At 44.6% G+C, this 13,206-nt stretch overlaps 1 protein-coding gene across 5 annotated transcripts in view; it reads right to left on the bottom strand.

The window, feature by feature from the left end:
* Window positions 1-101: 101 nt before the first annotated feature.
* LOC139201093 (serine/threonine-protein kinase WNK1-like) overlaps window positions 102-13,206 on the bottom strand; it is a 28,399-nt gene continuing 15,294 nt past the window's right edge. For 3 of the 5 annotated variants that reach the window (XM_070830318.1, XM_070830320.1, XM_070830319.1), the window contains exons 6-28: window positions 12,613-12,701; window positions 12,302-12,521; window positions 12,048-12,149; window positions 11,512-11,893; window positions 11,231-11,403; window positions 10,797-10,871; window positions 10,375-10,410; window positions 9,801-9,977; window positions 8,518-8,597; window positions 8,258-8,420; window positions 8,054-8,170; window positions 7,735-7,848; window positions 7,575-7,623; window positions 7,331-7,474; window positions 6,268-7,187; window positions 6,105-6,179; window positions 5,893-6,012; window positions 5,465-5,795; window positions 4,410-4,587; window positions 4,102-4,289; window positions 3,777-3,953; window positions 3,448-3,677; window positions 102-3,329 (exon numbers count right to left, since the gene is read on the bottom strand). In XM_070830318.1, the coding sequence (XP_070686419.1) occupies window positions 2,934-3,329; window positions 3,448-3,677; window positions 3,777-3,953; window positions 4,102-4,289; window positions 4,410-4,587; window positions 5,465-5,795; window positions 5,893-6,012; window positions 6,105-6,179; window positions 6,268-7,187; window positions 7,331-7,474; window positions 7,575-7,623; window positions 7,735-7,848; window positions 8,054-8,170; window positions 8,258-8,420; window positions 8,518-8,597; window positions 9,801-9,977; window positions 10,375-10,410; window positions 10,797-10,871; window positions 11,231-11,403; window positions 11,512-11,893; window positions 12,048-12,149; window positions 12,302-12,521; window positions 12,613-12,701 (4,536 nt within the window). In that variant the 3' untranslated portion in view covers window positions 102-2,933. The remainder of the gene's footprint in view (window positions 3,330-3,447; window positions 3,678-3,776; window positions 3,954-4,101; window positions 4,290-4,409; window positions 4,588-5,464; window positions 5,796-5,892; window positions 6,013-6,104; window positions 6,180-6,267; window positions 7,188-7,330; window positions 7,475-7,574; window positions 7,624-7,734; window positions 7,849-8,053; window positions 8,171-8,257; window positions 8,421-8,517; window positions 8,598-9,800; window positions 9,978-10,374; window positions 10,411-10,796; window positions 10,872-11,230; window positions 11,404-11,511; window positions 11,894-12,047; window positions 12,150-12,301; window positions 12,522-12,612; window positions 12,702-13,206) is intronic. The other 2 variants (XM_070830321.1, XM_070830322.1) reach the window with 2 other exon arrangements.

Here is a 13,206-nt window from a genome sequence, read left to right as displayed (position 1 = left end):
TGTTAAAAACATCCCAGTTCAATTAGGAACAAGATTAGTAAATTAAAATGTCTTTCATAACACTGCTTTAAAAAAAAAAAAACACCAAGAAGCAGGACAAGTGCTTTAACCGATATTATTTTTATTTGTTTTTACATTTTGTACAATGTGAAAAACATACACAAAACAGACACTGAATCACAGGAAGTCAGTAAGGAGGGATCAGAAGTAAGAGCTCAACAGATATTACTGCGTGTCAGTAGCCTCAAACAGTGCTGTGTAGAGGTCTGTGATAGTTACTGATAATAGCATAGTAGCACATGGACCTTAAGCTTTGCTGAGAGCTTGTGCTGTACAGAGGCCAGATGCAGGTCGGTGGTCGTTTGTAAGAATAAACATCGGTGAAGCCGGCATGCAGAAATCATACGCTGATAGTCTGATATTGAAGTTGTGCCTGTGATATTGGTGAATGGCAGTTGAACAGATCAACACTTAGTGATGACTCTGAGGAAGGCAAATAATAATAAAAAAAAAGATCTCTAATATTCCAATATCAAAAACATTGAAGTCAGTAACAACCCTCATCAGCATGCAAATGTTTCCATTACCCCTCAGTCCCTTTAAAACTTTGAACATTGCATATTCTGCATTGCAGTAACTTATTTTTTCTCTAGAGAAGTTTAACTATTCATCCAATCTACGAGCAGGCGAAAGAGTCACAATGACAGCATGGCACTCGTGTGAGGTGGGTGAGACAGAAGTTGAGCCAGCATGAGGGCAAGACAACTTTTAAACCTTTGTACAGCTCACTCGCTGCCTGAACAAGTGCTTCCATTGAAGTTTAATGAGAAATCCACAAAAACAAATGTCAGCCAAATCCATGTACGCATGAGCCAAATATAAATACACAGCTGATCACACAACCAACACAAATGTAATTAGAGAGAAAACAAACGGTTTCCACATTACTCAGTGTGCTCTTTGTTCTGCAGCCCTGTGTGTGGCGCCCAGTGTTTCAGAGTGTTACAGCTAAGGAGCCACATGTTGCGTTTATGGCGAGTACAGATTAAGTTAACTGGTTCTCTGCGGTACAGTCACAGCTATAGGACTAGATGATGAATCTGGAACTTGTCATTAGTGAGGATGCAAGGCACTAAAGTGTTCCTCATGTTTACAGGTTAGAGTGCATGTGCTAGAAGAGTGGGTCACCACATGCAAACTCTAGTGACTGAGCATTACGTGAAAGCATTTACCTCACATTAACATATGTACAATTAAATAGAAAAGGGGGGCAGGGCAGTCATAGATAGAAGAGCTTAATAAACCACAGGATTCACTCCTGACTGGTGAGTAGGATACCAATAACAACAACCCTGCAATTGCACTTTTTATATTCCTTTAACTACATGTTGTTTAACAACCTTTAATAATAATTACAGTGAAACAACATCAAAATCTGATGGCTGAATACAGGTCCATAAAGAACATTTGTTTTATTAAATATACGCATACAAAAACAGACCACAGAAAGAGAACCCCAGACAGACACTTGTGAGTTGAGAACTGACGGCTAAATGTTATGAGCAGAGATATTTAATGTGATGTGACTTCACTAACAACCTGTTTGTCTGTGTACTGTGAACCATCTGTGCTGGGAGGCCGCATCCCCACAGAGTCCGAAACCTTCCAAAGTACTACTGAAATAAACCAAAGCTAGTTCATTTTGTTTGATATGATAACCACATTTTAAACTGCTCATGTCTCGTTTCTAAGCATTAAGTGAAGTGGTTTTATGTGTCAACTTGGGAACTTGGGAACAAGATTTCATTCTTTTGTAAAAAAAAAAAAAAAAAGAAAAAAAAAAAAAAAACAATACCGTGCAAACACCCTCTACCCAGGTTGTGATTTACAGCAGCATCACCTCTTATGTTTAAACTCTGAATGGTGGTCAACACCAGGACAATGCTATTTCATGTGGCAGATCCACTGGCTTACACATCAGACGTGAAGAATAAATCAGTATGATAATAAATCTGTTATGGACAGACAACGCAAATCACAACGACACCAGACTCTCAAAGGGACATAAATATGCTAAACATGGAATCATAACCCAGTGAAGAAATCACTATGTACAAAGTCAATATTTAAATGGGATTAAGGCCACAGTTACAAGGGACAGTATATCTACTCTTTGCCATTATTGCATTTTACTAAATAGGTAGCGACTGGGATGTATTCATACTGCAACCCTATCCATTACACTCTTGCCTAACTTGACGTGTCTCTCTTCTCCTACCACTCACACTTCACTGTTCCATCTGGGAAGAACCACCTGTCCCACTCATCTACCACTTTCCGTACTCTCCCTCCTCGCTCTCTGATACAACTTAACCTGCCATCCCTAGTCACTCAACCGGGTTAATGTTTGGTCAGATGTGTGTGTGTGTGTGTCTATGTGGTGTATTACTTCAACGGTCTTCAGTCCCAGCTCGGTTTAAAGTCAGGGCCGGGGAGGGTGTGAACCAGAATCCCTCCTACCTTCTCCTCTTCAAAGGAATGACGACATTGCAACGTCTGTTCTCAAAAGACATCTTTGGCTGTTGCTGGTTATGCCTTTGGCTCATTATGTCACCAGACACAACCAACCAACTCGTCACAGCTCGATTCCACAGCTCATGGCGGGCTAAGTGTGAGACTCTTGTGCTGTGGATGTGTATTGCACTTTCCCTCCAATTGCCAGACAGATTTTGTTCTGCCTGAGAGGACTTGAACCGCACAGGTCACCTCTATTACAGGAAATACACGTAATAATAAAAGTTGAAATTAAAATAAAAAGCTTGATATCCAGCCAGCTAACTGCAAAGAGAGCTAGTGGTTCTTGCTCGATGACTGACTGCACTCTCTGCCCTGTGTGGCCCTCCGTCTCAGCCTGGACTGGGGCTCCCACTGGGCTACGTAGGCCTCAAGTTGGACCCTCCGGGGCTGACTGATTTCTGGGGGGCTGGTGTGGTTCCCATATGGTAGCCTTGGTGCAGGGACACTGAGGCTGTCGTAGGCGGCTGGTACTGCGTTAGTGGCTGTGCGGGGTTAAGCATGCTGACCTGGCAGGTGCCTGTGGGTCCTGCCCACTGAGGAGCGCTGTATGGGGCTGAGGCGTAGCCAAACCCCTGGGCAACGGGTCCTAGCGAGCCTTTACGAGGCCCTAAAGGGACAGAGGGATTGGCTGGGTTGGGGAGGTGAGTGGTGGTGGTGGTGGTGGACGTGGTGTTGGAAGGCGTGGGGAGGGTCGGGCAGAGGTACCCTGGAGCTGAGAATTTACGCCCCATGTTGGCTGTTGGAGGGATAATCTGTAACAGAGACAAAAATATGTGTTACATGTGTTACTCCTGAACATGCAGCATTTTAGTGTAACAGCCTCCAAAGAGGAGACAATTTTTACATTCAAAGAAAGTACTGAGTGCCTACATCATGTCCCAGTGCTGCCTGCGCTCCAGTTTTAGGACCTCTTTTACAATGAGAGAGGCTGATGGCGTCCCTGGCCCAGTTATCCACCAGTTGGTGCAGGTCATCAGTGAAGGTGCCCTTGCCCTTCTGAGCGTGCGAGGCAGGAGGAGTGGGCCCAGTCGCCTGGGTAAGTGAAGTAGAGTGGTTCTGGCAGTGGCCTGAACCATTTGTGGAGCCGGTCCCGCTCGATCCTGGAGAACAAGAAGAGAGAAGAGATGTGAAGTAGAAAACAAATTCATGGACTCAGTTGAAGTAGCTCACTGTGACAAGATATTGTGCTTTGCAGGTACCTGTGGAGCAACTACTGAGGCTGGGCATGGATGGAGAGGATCTGAGCTGCTGTATGGACGGCCTGTTAACCGCTTGTGATGCGTCTGTTGTTGCCTCTGATGCCTCTGTTGCTGAGGGTGAACTCTGCTTTGGACGGGACTCTGAACCATGAAGACTCTGAGCTGATGGTTGGGATCCTGAACATATGAGAAAAATACACAATGGCATGTAAACATTTACCCTGGAGCATACAGTTTCAACAGCTTTGGTGATGAAGCACGAATATCAACCACAAAGTGTTGTCCTGAGAGTCAAAAACCTGGAGAGCCAGTTCACTGTCCTTACCTGAGTGTATGGGACTGGGCTGACCACTGCTGCGAGCAGATTTGTGGCTTTTGCGCCTGCGTCGACCTCCAGCCATTGCCACAGCAGGGGAGAGGATAGAAGGAGGAGGAAGTTTTCCCATCCGTGTGAACAGGGACTCTATCTCCTCTTTCTGACGAGTCTGCAAGACCTGGATCTCCACCATGTGTCTGTGAGCGGGAGAAGAAAGGCAGAAAAACATAGTCATGTTAAAACACTCCTGTTGATCTGTAACATTCATCAGAGGACGTGAAGGTAGTGTGACATGGGATTGTGAATGTGTGACCTACTTCTCTCTGAGACGGCTGATTTCTTTCTGCAAAGCTTCGTCCTCAGTCCCAGAGTCGTCGTCATTGTCACTACTGTAATGGGTGTGTGTGTTATGGGGATCGGAGGTCGAGGATGAGGGCCCATTCTGCATACTGGAGCCATGCGATGGACTGGAGCCTGCCGCTGGAGCTGGGGTCACTGGGGGATATTAAGCACACAAGGCCGTTACTGCAGCAGAGTGGGCTTACTGGGGGACTATCTTCTGATATCCGTCTACTCAGCTGGAAAATACATGATGTTTTAAGCATAAGTTTTCTGAATTTACAAATGCAATCAAAGCTATGATTAATAATTCCCAATAGGATGCCAATAGGATTAATGTATACATATTGAATGAGGCAGAGATGGAGATGCTTCCACAGGGTGCAGGACCTTCTATGAAGACACTTCAGAGTGCATTATACTGCTTATACCATGGCCACTTATCAGAGGAAAGGATGGCTGTGATAAAATGATTCATCCATGTTTTAGACACCTTTTATGGTTCATTTAGCCTTTTCAGTTGCAGTTTTAGCTAACTGGTAAGATAGTAAGAGGCATCAGTTTTGTATGGTACTCAATCTCAATGCAGAGCTGTAGTGGAAAGATACAGACAAGACGTGTGTGCTGTTTGCCTATGAAGTGCAACAGGTTGATCTGATTATTAAAAAAACAAACAATTGTGTGTTCATGTGAACAGGACATGTTGAATGCTCGCATTGCGAAAACAAAGAAGTAGAAAAAAGAAAAAGGAACAGGGACAGTTTTGGTTAGTGGAGGAGCAGAAGAACTTGAACAGCCTCCCACATCATTAAAGTCACATGCATCAGAACAAAGTTACATTTATCTCCCTCTTCTTTTTGTTGATTCAAGAAATGACCTAGCCTGTGACTCAAAACCACTCCTAATACTCAGAATAGTATAGCATAGTACGTAGAACAGTACAGCAGGCCCCTGTGTGATATTAGTCCCGTCTGAGGAGGGCTTTACACCAGTTTATCAAGGCCAGCTCATGTGCTGTGAACTTTGTACATACCTGTGACAGAGAAGCGTCCCACTTTGGAGCCAGCGGTTGGCCCAGATGTTGCATTGGTGCTTGTGGACACTTGGAAGCGACCAATAGTGGTGGACTGACCGGCAGGACCAGCAGAGAGAGATGAGGCTCCGTTTATAGCGTCAGTTTCATAAACTGCTTTGGGCAGGGTGGATGACCGGTGCAGAGTATTTTCTGGACTTGAGGGAGATGAGGAGGAGGAAGAGGAAGACGAGGAGGAAGAGGAGGTAGAGGACGGTGTGAGGGAAGAAGAGGAGACAATACAGGAGGGATCTGGAACACTGCTCGACGCACCACCAGTAGCAACAGACACCTGAGAAAGAGAAGAGAGAAATATATAATAAGCTCGAGGTTGAACCATTTTGGACTGAATTAACCGGATACATTTTTAAGCAATGACTAAAACTTACTTGGAAACGTCCGAGAGTGAAACCTGCTGTTGAGGGCTGGACCCTGGTACCTCCCTGAACAGTCTCTGGGCTCAGAGCTCTCCGCAATTCTGCATCCAAATTACCTAGAGGCTGCTGTGACTGAAGTCACGCAAACAAGATATAAGGATCAATCCAAGTAGTACATATGTGAAAATTACACTATTTGTAGCAGCTGACATAGTGCAACTCACTTGATTTGGTCCAGGAAATGGGGGTGCAAGGTCAGATGGAGGGGTAGCAGCTTGATCAAAACCAGTAGGTAAAGTCTAAAAAATATGATAGAGGGAAGTCAAGTCAAAATATTTTTATCACAGCAAATTTATTTATTTTGGATTTACTCTTCAATGTTTTCACCTGTGCCCTGGGCTTAGCTGGAGGCGTCTGTGCATGTCCCGGGGTGGGTGTGGGGCCCAAGACACCCTGCACCCCAGAGGTGAGGGGAAGGTTAGATGGGGGCACCAGGGCGGCTCCAGGTGGAGGGGAAGCAGTCCCTGTGGGAGGGGAGGAGGTGCCTGTGTTCTGGCTAGGATCCACCGAGGTGGATGATGAGGCAGAGCTCTGGTCTTTAAAGAGGGACCGTAGCTTCTTGTCCAGGGCTTGGATATCATCCCTGCCAACAGTCTTGGTCTGGAGATCAGCGCCCTCTGACTCGACTGGCTGTGGCTGGACCTGGCTCTGACTGGGTACGGAGGTGGGAGGAGGGGGCTGAGCAGAAATGGGGACAGGTTGGGAGGTTGTGTGTTGTGGTGCATGGGTGGATGAATTCACGGCACTATTAAAAGGCTGCTGCTCTGAAGCAGGAGCAGTGCCAGTGGTACTGGGTGTAACACTAGCAACAGAAGAGACAGATACAGTACTGCTGCTCAGCTGAGGACCAGGTACTGTAGGGACAGAGGTTTGGACAGATGGAGGTGAAATCGTGGAAGAGGAGGGTGGGATGTTAGCAGCTGGTGGAGGCTGTGAGGGGACCGTTTCACCGGTAGACTGAGGAGGTGGACTGGGATCACAAGAGACAGGAGCTGGAGTTTGGGACTGAGTGGACATAGGTGGAGGGGAAATCCTCCCAGTAGTCAATGGTACAGCTTCTGGGGGAGCCAGGCTAGGGTTTGGGCCGAGTCCAGCTTCAGTGGACTGGACAGTGCCTGGCTCTTGCTCAGCAGCAGGGGGATCAATGGTGTTGCATCTTTCAATATGAGCCTGCTTCATTTTACTGAAAGCTTGCTGAAGAGTCCCAGATGGAGCAGACAGAGAAAGGCCCAATGTCATAGAGGGAGCTAAAAATAAAAGCAGAAAGAGAAACCGACAAAAATGTAGATATGAGTATTTTGGGCATCAACAACAGCTTTTGTGAACAGCTTTGGAGTTGTCATTCATTGTAACAAATTAAATATTCAAGTTTATTTCTATGTTCTCTGACCTGGCGCCGGTTCATCTCCAAAGGAGGTATTAGCAGAAGAGGTGCCGAAAAACTGTTCTTTAAGACGAGATTCTGGCACTGGGCTGACTATGAACCGTCGTCCTGCCGAATGCACCACCTGGGCTGTCGTACTGGGGGAAATGCCTGAGAGGAAAAGTCAAAAGAAAGGTCAGGTGTTAGTTGGACCTCATAAAAATCAATACCTGGACACTGAGCACTGTATTTTTGGCTAGAGTTTGTTAACCTGGCAGCCTGGGAACAGACAGCTCCTGCTGTTGTTGGTGATCAGTCATCTGCAAAGAGATAAAATGCCGGTAGTTATGTCTACATTTTCAGCAGGTGAGGATCTCAGTTGTCGATGTGGGTATTTGGGCTAATAACGTTGGCGTGTAGTAAAGAAATACCTGTGGAAAGCCTTCCTTCATGCCTTCTCCTTTCTCATCAGCCATTTCTATGACTTCACGGACCTGCTCAATGAAGGACTCCCGCTCACTCTCCAAGATGAACTCACTCTCAACCTGAAAAATAAACAAGAGACGTTTATCAACTGTAACTAACACTACATACACTGTGACGATTGCTAAAATTTGGACTATTATTGGTTGAGGCAGCAGATACTAAAAAGCCTGTTTATTTTTTGCTCAATTACAGTAGATAGTTATTGTCAGTCAGTTAACGGTTAACATTTCCTAAACTGTTTAGTAGCTAGAGAACAACTACTACCATGATCTGTGCAATCTCCTCCGGATTATCACCATCAAGGTCAAATTTGAAGGTGACCATCTTCCTGTTATGCGTTTCCAGCTGGCACTCTGCTACTCTGTCTCCCACATTAGAGATCTGCAACACATTCATTCAGGTTAAAACTGTTTGGTGATAAACAGCTTGAGACAGAATATGAATGGCGTCATCAGTTCAATTGCGTACACTGAGAACGTTTAGCTTGGCCCTTGTAGTCTTCTCATGGCGGGAGCGGCTGCGCACAGATCGCCGCTGGTGACGCTTCAGTGAGCGCCCCTCATGGCGACCTCCTGATGTAGAACTTCCATCATTGCCATCACTAAGACCTGAAGCTGCGTCTGACAGGCAGCTGAAAGAAAAACGGGCCCATGAGTGACAAATCGGACACATTGTGCTGTGCTGGTGAAACCTGCTGTTCAATTTTTCTCTTAAAAATTAATTTTTACCTTTCTCCAGATGGAGGCACCAGAGCAGACGATCCTGCCGGCTGCTCCACTGGTGTTGACTGAGGAACACTCACAGGGGCCTGAAACATAGAAAATATCCATTAACCAACCACTTCATGTCAAACGGAAATCTCAAAATGGATGGTGCCATTTGGTTTGTGCATTAGTCTTTTGAAATTTAGGGATTTACACAGTAAACTAGTGATCATTTCAGTCGTGTACACTGAAGAACTATTCACAAGAATGATTTGAACCAGACCATCCACCAGATGGAGCTGTTTAACCTGGTGAAACTGCTATCAGGGACTACAAGCTACGCCTTTATTCAGCTTTCAGGAAGTGTGTAAATATTGCAGTGCAATGCGGTTTTCATTTGATGTTCTTCAGAATATGGAGATTTTTCCGCAGAGGTTAAACAGATACATATAAAGATACCTTTCTAACGGTTACTGCTGTTTTATCAATTTCCAGTTCCAGCTCTGTGGGTAGTTACAATACTGTGATTTGTGTAACTGATAAAATGTCTTGTATTTATTAGATATACACAGATCTATTGGGGTACTGGATTTGCAGCTCCATGTAAAACCTTTGAGCTGTTTGATTTTTCAGAAGAGCCAGTAGGATGAAATTGTTTAAGCTGCCTTTTGGGGAAATCAGTCATGAGAACAAACACTGTTTAATGTTCTCACATTTTAGTAGATATTTTGATCTGTGGTGGATGAAAAAAAACATTGTTAGAACTAAGTACAGCCCTCTTAGTGTTGATACTATGTTTACTGGTGATCTATAATATAATTTACATATATAATTAAGTATTTATTTGATTTAAGATGAAAAATTAACACCCTGAAGATATTGTTTCGAAGGATGAATGTACCCATACTTTAAGAAACAGGAACCGTGTCAGGAGGTGTGAACAAAAATGTAAAAAATTCTTCAGACTTGATCTACATAAACCCGCCCACACAAATTTGTTTCATGCTCTGTAGAGTACCTGCAGAACAGAGAGGCATGAGGCCTGATAGAGGAAGTATAGGTGCTCTGCGTTGAGTGGAGGAGACATGATAGGAGGACTTGGATCATTGGCCCAAGACTAAGTCATGCAGGAATATGCAGCATGCAGAGGGGAAGAGTGGAAGAAAAAAAGGGGACAGTCATGGAAATGAGAGTTGTGTGTCAAGAGAAGAGAAGAAAGATTCAGAAAAAATGCAAACATAAAAATAGAGAGCATGAAATTGATAGTATGGCATGTTAAAAATGACCAGGGGAGGTGTCTGTGTCACCTGTAGCTGCTGAGCTATGGCTTGTGGGTGTGGTAGAGTGGAGCCCTGAAGAGTAATGCTGCTCTCTGGTTGTTGTTGTTGTTGTTGTTGTTGTTGCTGCTGCTGCTGCTGCTGCTGCTGCGGTTGGGGTGGAGACGACTGTGCGGATGGGGGTATCAGCCCTTGGTGGGAGGGAATCTATAAGAGCAGGGGGGATAAAGATGGTAAGAGGTTAAGATACTGATTCGCATTCATTCTGGTATTTAGGCTACTTCCTGAAATCCTGGTTTCTTTCTAATCAAAATGTTAATTTAGAGATTCACCTTGGCTCTATCCAAAAGCCTCATGCACTTACCTGTTGGTTAACATAGCTGAATAAATCAGACCTTTTATTTATTTGACAGTGGAGGGTATTTTTAAAATACCTATTACAACTGAGTCAAAATTCACCAAACGTGTGAAAACTGACTACAAAAGCTGAGTCTGCTGTACAGACCATTATAAACAGAGTTTATTTTGTTTCCCAGAACATGTTATCTGAAAGGTTGTGGGTGTATTTAAAAGCGGTAACAGGAAAATGGGACATTTTATCTACCTGAGGGGGAAGCGATGGTTGGTAGTAAACTCCGTACTATAAGAAACAAAACATAACACAGGGTGAGAGTAGGAAACTTGAGAGAGAAAAGAAAAGAAAGGCAAATTAAACTAAAGGAACATACAACAGAGAGACCAGAAACTCGGGATTCGGAACTCTGAGCTGGTTTCAACGCAGCCGCCTGTAGCAGATAATATTGCCTTTAAAGGTTAACTTCACACCCTCTGAAAAACATTTGTTTTTGTTGACACTGAATGGTTGAAGTTTACACTTGCTGCAGTGAAACAGAAGTGTATTTAGGGTATCTTCAGTGTAATGTTAGGTGCAATAGATTGGAAACTTCAAAAAGGTCCGCAAAACACTGCTTTTCAATAGGTGTGAAGTTACTCTTTAAAGACATTAAGACATGCAGTAAAACATACCTGTGGAGGTGCCACTGGAACAGACTGGCTGCTGGACGCAACAGGAACAACTTCACCTTGCATCTGGGGTTGAACCTTATACACAACAAAGAAAACAGCAGCAGATGTGGTGATAATGGGGCAAAGGAAACCACAAAATGATACAGAAGCACATTCTATGCACAAATACATAAAGCCCATGGGGTTCTTGTATGGTGTGGAATTAAAGTTCCTGCCCACCAAGAGCAAGACCACAGCTTCAGTTCCTGAATACAACTGTTCACCAGTGAGAAGTGGGTGAGTCACAGGCACAGTGAGCGCATCTACACTGTCCCACTGGCCAACAATGGAGTTAGCAGTGGCAAGTACCGCAGTGAACAGGGAATTTTACTACTGGGAAATCATCAGATTCTGTTTAACACACTAGATTATGTCCTATTTTCAACATGACTCACCACTGACAACTGCTGCTGCTGCTGCTGCTGCGTTTGGTCATTTTGTATCTGCGGGCACGGCACCTGGGGCTGAAGGTGCTGACTGGAGGAGGAACTGTAGGATATTCCAGACTGAGGAGGCTGAGCGTCGGAAAGGATAGAGGAACCAGAAAGTCTGTCTCCCATGTGACTGGCTGTAAGAGTCGGACAAGAATTTTAATTTATCTACATAAGACTCTGAATGCACACACCAACCATTTCATTTTCATGCAATTTGACCATTAATCGTCTTTGATACACACCTCCTCCAGTGTGCTGTAGTTGTTGGTGTTGGTCAGTCTCAGGCTCCTCTGACTCTGGCTGGATGGTGGCGACACTCTGACCCTGAACTGGAACCTGGACTTGCCCAATTGACTGGGGGACATAAGTGATCCCCTGTGCCACACCGGTCAGTTGGGCTGATTGAGGAGTGTTGTAGTTAGTGCACTGAAGGCTCTGCTGAGATGCAGGTTGTGCAGACATCTGTGTGCTGTGTTGGTTTGGTTGTGGAGGGACATAAGCCGGCTGTGGCACCGGCTGGGACTGAGGCAGCTCTGAGCTCGACTGTTGGCCTGGTTGCTGTGCTGGCAGTAACTGACTCTGCTGTTCTTCTTCTAGCCTTCTCTTCTCCTGATCTTCTCTGACCTTAAAGACAGTCATCAACAAATGCATTAAAATACCCCAGAAGAGCACTGATTGACAACATTTACACCTCACAGCACAGGTACATACGTCTAATAAGAATTCAAGCAATAATAAACAAGTAACATTAGATGCATTATGTTGAGCATGAACACACCTGCTGCCGCTGTGCTCTCTTGCGACTAATCAGAGACACTCTGTCCTTTATGGCCTTTGCGATGGTCTTGTGGTCACCGTCGCACACATAACCGGACTCAACCTACAGCACAAAGACATAGTAAATGATTCAGCAATAAGCGTTTCAAAGATTGCAGTGAAAAACCAAATTAACTATTCTTTTTTGTTTGTCGTGTTGTCATGAGGTGTTCTACATTCAAAAAGACAAATTCAAGCATTAAAAGTTCAATTCACCATTTCCTGAGCCACATCTTCTGGGACGTCTTTGCCGAGGTCAAAAGAAAACTCAATAGCTTCGTTGTCTTTGTACTTCCCCTTGAGTTTCTTCACATCCTCAATTCTCAGCCACAGCTTAATAGCCTCCATCTCTCCATCGTCCTCTTCTGCCAACTCCACGCGCACCCCCGTGTCCTCTTGGAAGAAGGCATGGTTCAGAAGGTCCTTGATTGAGTACCTAAATAGTAGGAGACAAACAATGAGCAAATTTGTTTTCCTAGCAATCTAGACTACCCTAAATCTGTTAAATGTACTCTGAAGTTAGAGACCTCTCATCCTTGTTCTGGCGAATGCATCCCTCGATGATCTCCTTCACTTCAGGAATGGCCACCTTGTCGAAGCTGCCTGGCTTCACCCCCTACAGGAAACACAGAACCCTGAATGAGAATGAGTCCATCTTCTTATCTGATCTTTCCTCATTTTGGAGACTACCTCATTCCTTGTTGGTTTTTTTCAGCTCAGACACTCTTACATCAGTACCACAAAAAAATCTCTCTCTCATTCCAGATGACGGAGATAATTACAACCTTTAACTAGCTTCCTTTTTCAATTTGGTCTTAAAATAAATTTCACAATATGAAGTGGAAGGGGTCGCTTCTAAGAAATGTAATCTCCACTGAAAACCACTCCATCAATGTTAAAAGGATGGCATGGTTTCTACATTTGGTGGTATTTAAAAACTGTAGCATGTCAAGTGATGGGAAAAGGAAGGCATAAGGCAGTAGAGGACGGCTGAAGAGAGGCGAGGAACTGAGCCAAAGGCAACAGGAAACCGCATGGTGCTACAGGAAAATGGAGGACTGACAGAGCTGAACAGCTGAGCTGAACGACACAATATTAAGAACAAAAGTCCATGTGACAAT

The sequence above is a fragment of the Pempheris klunzingeri genome, chromosome 5 (assembly GCF_042242105.1).
Source record: "Pempheris klunzingeri isolate RE-2024b chromosome 5, fPemKlu1.hap1, whole genome shotgun sequence".
NCBI classification, from domain to species: domain Eukaryota; kingdom Metazoa; phylum Chordata; class Actinopteri; order Acropomatiformes; family Pempheridae; genus Pempheris; species Pempheris klunzingeri.
This window is presented reverse-complemented; position numbering and strand designations above follow the sequence as displayed.